This window comes from Lucilia sericata, unplaced genomic scaffold (assembly GCF_015586225.1).
Source record: "Lucilia sericata isolate MDLA Ls3-8-SP2 unplaced genomic scaffold, ASM1558622v1 Contig003113F_arrow, whole genome shotgun sequence".
Lineage (NCBI taxonomy): Eukaryota > Metazoa > Arthropoda > Insecta > Diptera > Calliphoridae > Lucilia > Lucilia sericata.
In genome coordinates this window covers 30,298-35,251 of record NW_023996705.1, presented here as the reverse complement: position 1 = coordinate 35,251, position 4,954 = coordinate 30,298, and the positions used below count along the sequence as shown (strand labels likewise).

General features: G+C 31.4%; 1 protein-coding gene across 1 annotated transcript; it reads right to left on the bottom strand.

Moving 5' to 3' along the window:
- Positions 1-2,995: 2,995 nt before the first annotated feature.
- On the bottom strand, positions 2,996-3,812 carry LOC119614604. The gene is made up of 2 exons (XM_037970724.1): positions 3,493-3,812; positions 2,996-3,437 (listed from the first exon to the last, which is right to left on the bottom strand). The coding sequence occupies exons 1-2, from the start codon at positions 3,712-3,714 to the stop codon at positions 3,003-3,005; spliced, it is 657 nt and encodes a 218-aa protein (XP_037826652.1). The 5' UTR covers positions 3,715-3,812; the 3' UTR covers positions 2,996-3,002.
- Positions 3,813-4,954: the final 1,142 nt, after the last annotated feature.

Genomic DNA, 4,954 nt, shown 5'->3' with positions numbered 1-4,954 from the left:
AAGATTGCTTAGTCATGGTCAAAAATTAAAATTTTAAAATTTAAACTTAAATGTTTTTGTTTATATGAGAATAAAATTATTATAATCAGCATAATTTTACTTTACTAAGTCATATACAATAAAAAAAATTATTTCATCAAAATCGGCGCATATTTGTTAATGTTACAAGGTCCACAAATATTTCACATTCAAAAATATGAATAAAGACACATGACTCTGTATTTGAAACTAAATTTGTTGTTCAGTTCATTTTTTTTTGCATAAGATACAAGAATATATATAATTCTAAAAATAAAACATAAAATTTATAAAGAAACTTAATTTTTTTCCGATAACTGACATATAATCTGTATACATACCGGGGTATGTTGGGTATTGATACACGAGGTAAAAATAGAAAATATATCTATATAGATATATATATATATATATCTAACTAATTTTTGGAAAATGTATAGAAAACTTTACTCTGAAAGCATAGTCCAAATTACAAGCCGATATGATGTATAGACCTCGAGATATATCACTTCAAAATTGAAAAACATACACGGGTATGTGGGTATTGACATAACGGTTAAGTCAATTATGATCGTTAGAGTAATTTTTTTAAAGGGGCCTTATATTGGGGTTGGTCAATTATGGTTCGATGTCCGCAATACATCACATAAAAAACTTGTGCAAAATTGTATCTCAATTGCTGCCTAAAGGCCCAAATAGACTACACAAGCGGCTTGACAAACATACCAATATTTTACGTTTGTGCAAGCCTGTTGTGTAGTGTATGAGGGTGTTTCGTGTTTGTACAAATGCTTGCGGTTCGTTTGTACAAAAATTAAAAAAATTTGATTTTTACACAAACATATTGAATTTTTGTCAAACCGTTTGTATTGCTTATATTCATTAACAACAAAATTTTCACAAAATTTCCATTTCTAAGAAAAATTGACATCTGTATCTTTGCAAGTCCACAAAAACGTGAAAAAATCGGTGTTTGTACGAGCAATGTTTGTGTAGTGTGTGTGCGAATGAAAAAAGTATGTTTGATAAGCCGCTTGTGTAGTCTATTTGGGCCTTAATTAATATACATAACTATGACACTTTATACTGTCGCCCCACTCTAATAAACTTTTATATCTTTATATAACAAGTGTTAAAAACGCAATCAAGTGACGCACAAACATTCATTTGTAATGTTTTAATAAACAAACATTTTGTGGCTCTTTTAAAACCCATGTTTTGTGAACTGTAAGTTTTGGCTCTTCCGACTCAAAAGTTTGCCGACCCCTGGTCTAGACTATTGACTATAGTCTATAATCTAGGCAATTGACTAGTCTATAGACTAGACTATTGACAAGTCTATAGATTTGTATTGATATAGTCGAGACTATTGTCTAGTCTAGTTTATAAACTAAACTATAGACTATACTATATTGTAGACTATAGACTAGACTATAAGCTAGAATAGTCTGTAGGCTGGACTATAGAATATACTAGTTTACAATGTAGTCTATAGTCTAGACTTTAGACTTGGTTATAGGCTAGACTGGACTGAATCATATGTTCAATTCACAATCAAGTTGTATATTGTACCTACTAAAGTGTACTAACAGTGATTGTGAACAGATCTTTGCAGCAAGTCGTAAGTTTATGTTCTCAATGAAAAAAAAAAAAAAAAAAAACAATCAAAACAAATATACATAACAATGTCAAAAGATAAAAAAATCAAAACATTTTAATTTAATTAAACATGCGAAATAAACCAAATTAATTTCTTTGAATTTTGAATTCTTTCATTTTCTTTATTAAACATTTTAAACTGTTTTTAATCAAATTTTAATTTTTTTGTTTTGGTAAAAGCTGTTTGTTTTTGATTTCAGTGTTACCACTTTATCGTTTTTTATGCTAAAATCTTTTGAATATTTCGTTTATATGTTGAAAAAAACAATTGGCAACACTAAACTTTCTTACAACATTCGAAAAACATATGAAAAATTGTCGTAGAAGTTGTATAGAGCTTTTGCATAGAAAATACCAACAACATTGTTATGACTATTATAGCAGCTGCTGACATACAACGCATACAACGCTACAACATCGATTGTGAATTGAACAATAGTTTTAATATTATTATTTATTTGATTTTTTCTGTAAACTATTTACAAGTAGAAATTTATAACCGATTTAGAAATTTAAATTAAGAAAATCATATTTTTTTTTATAAATTTTCTTTATTATCGTGGTAATATTAATAACTGGATTAGCTATATAAAAAAACCAACAGTCTTTCCGTAGAATTTTTATATATGTTTATATTGAAACGGAACTTCTCCCTCTTCAATAAAATATTGGGAGAATTCTTCTCGTATTACTGAGGTTTCTTGATTAACATATGAGCGGTGTGGTCGGAGGTTTGGTAAATTTTGGTCGATGTCATTCCGCCACTCACCAGGGATTAGAGTGCCATCCTCGGAATAGTGGTCAACCAATTTCGGATTGAAATATACGGTTTTTTTTGGGTCATCAAAAAATTGTGCAGAGCACAGCAAGCACAAGTTATTGTGCGTACTTTCGTGGGTAAAAGCATTATTGCGCTTCGTTATATTCTAAAACGAGCAGATAGAATTCCGAAAGCATTTTCTATAACCCTTCTCGCTCTTGACAATCTATAATTATAAATTCTTTGTGTTGCCGTTAATGTTCGCAAGCTATAGGGTTTTAACAAGTGTGGTGAGATAGCGAATGCATCATCAGCAACAAGCACATATGGTACCGGAATATTTCTAGATGGAAGTGGTTCAGAAGGTGGCAAATTAAGTTTATTATTGGTCATAGCTTCATTGAAGGAACTTTTGCGAAAAACGCCACCATCTGATATCCGACCATTTGATCCAACATCAATATACAGGAATTTATAAGATGCATCCGAAATCACCATTAGGACTATGCTCTGTGTACCTTTACAAAATAGCGGATAGGAATTTAAATAAGTCATATTTTATTGTTTAGGAATTCATTTTACCTTTATAATTGTAATAAATACTTCCTGAATGTGCTGGTGCTTTCATAACCACGTGCTTTCCGTCTAAAGCTCCTATGCAATTGGGAAAATTCCACTTATGCAAAAACTCCTCAGATATAGCTTTCCATTCTTCGATGGTGTCTATATTTTGATAATTAAAGAAATTAGTGTATTCCAAATAACCGTCAGTTAATGGTACCTTTAAATATTCCGGCTGAAGTACATTGTAAATTGCATTACAAACTTCTGGAACTATAACCGAGATTGTATTAAACGGTATCCGAAATACAAACTGGAGAGATCTAAAACTCTCACCTGTTGCCAAGTAACGAAGAGTAACCGCTAAACGTTCGGTGGCAGAAATGGGTTCCCGGAATCTTGTAGTCTGCTTCGTTATTAGAGGCTTAACTAGATTTAACTAAGGAAGCTATTAAAAGGTAATTAGGAATTTATATTACAACATAGAAACTTGCCAAATAATCAAAATCTTTTGCCTTCATTCTTAAAAAGTTGTGATACAGTGTTGGAGTTTCCAAGCGAAGCTCTTTCAACAACTTTGCGCAACACCCTTCCTCTTTTCGCCTTCGCACCCACTCACGAACCCATACTCTTTCTTGTTTTTCTTTTTTCCCTTCCAAAAGAATTACTGATACAGCACCACAGCATAAAAGAAGAAAAGTATCTTCATTATTCATTTCAAACAAATAAATTTCTGTTTGTTTACTATTTCACTAAACAATTATTTCACACAAATATTTTGTTCAATCTGAACGGGCGGCAAGTTTTTTCTGTTTATATTTTTAGCTATTTGACAGCTGTTTAATGAAACAAAAAACGACATATTTTGTCACAATGTGAACATAAAACCAACTCTGTTTTTATTTCATATGTTTTACAACAAACAAGTGAAAAAATATTTCATGCAAATATTTCATAGGTGTGAAGGTACCTTTAGTAAGAAAACGAAACCAAGAACTAAGCAATACGTAAGCAGCACACGCAAAACTGTTTTTACTGTTCAGTCGTTGTGTTCAGTTCGGCTGAGTTGAAAAACTTAATATGGCCGCTGCTTGTGTGTGTGGCTGCTGAAGATAAACAAAACCACTTGCAAGTTATTGCAGCAATGTGTTGACACAGTTGACTGACTTCAGTTAGCTTGTAAGGGGAAATTTTAACGAGTTACTATTTTTTAAGCATGGTACTAAATTTAGTCAAATATTTAGTAATTTGCGACTGCAATTAGCAGTTTTTTGAAACCCTGATTTTCACAGCGTATTCCTGTATGTCTGGAATAGGTAATAGGCTACTTCTTATTTTGAAATTTCAAGTGGGCGAGGTGCCACGCCCATATTAGAAAATATTAAATCCGTATATTTGAGATAATATAACAGTTAGAGTCCTCAAATTTTGTCGGAGCCACTTTAGTGTCAATATGATTATTTAGGACAAAAAGCAGGCGGACTAGTATTAGGAGGCGTGGCACCTCCCATATAAATTAAAAACAAATATTCGTTTATCTTAGAAACAATTACAGTTAGAATTTTAAAATTTTGCACAAATAACTTTAACATCCATGTTAACATTTTGGGAAATAAATTGGTGGACTACTTATGAGGGGAGCAGCACCTCCCATATTAATTAAATACAAAAATTAATTTATCTGGGAAACTAATAGAACTAAATTCTTCAAATTTTGCATAAATTACTTTAATATTCAACTGAACATTTTGGGGGAAAACGAGCGGACTTTCATATGGGGGGCGTGGAGCCCCCATATGAATTAATTAGAAAAAATCGTATATCTTAGAAACTATTAGAGCTAGAATCTTCAAATTTTACTTGAAAAACTGTGACATTCATCTGAACAATTAGAGTATAAAGGGCGAACTTTTATGGGGAACTTGACAACTCCCATATGACTTAAATATAAAATTT

Bases quoted from the DNA above. Each gene is read 5' to 3' on its own strand.
- LOC119614604 (XM_037970724.1), bottom strand. From the start codon at position 3,714: ATGAATAATGAAGATACTTTTCTTCTTTTATGCTGTGGTGCTGTATCA. The intron at 3,438-3,492 runs GCAAGTTTCTAT...TAGCTTCCTTAG, and splicing joins CAAAAGATTTTGATTATTTG to TTAAATCTAGTTAAGCCTCT.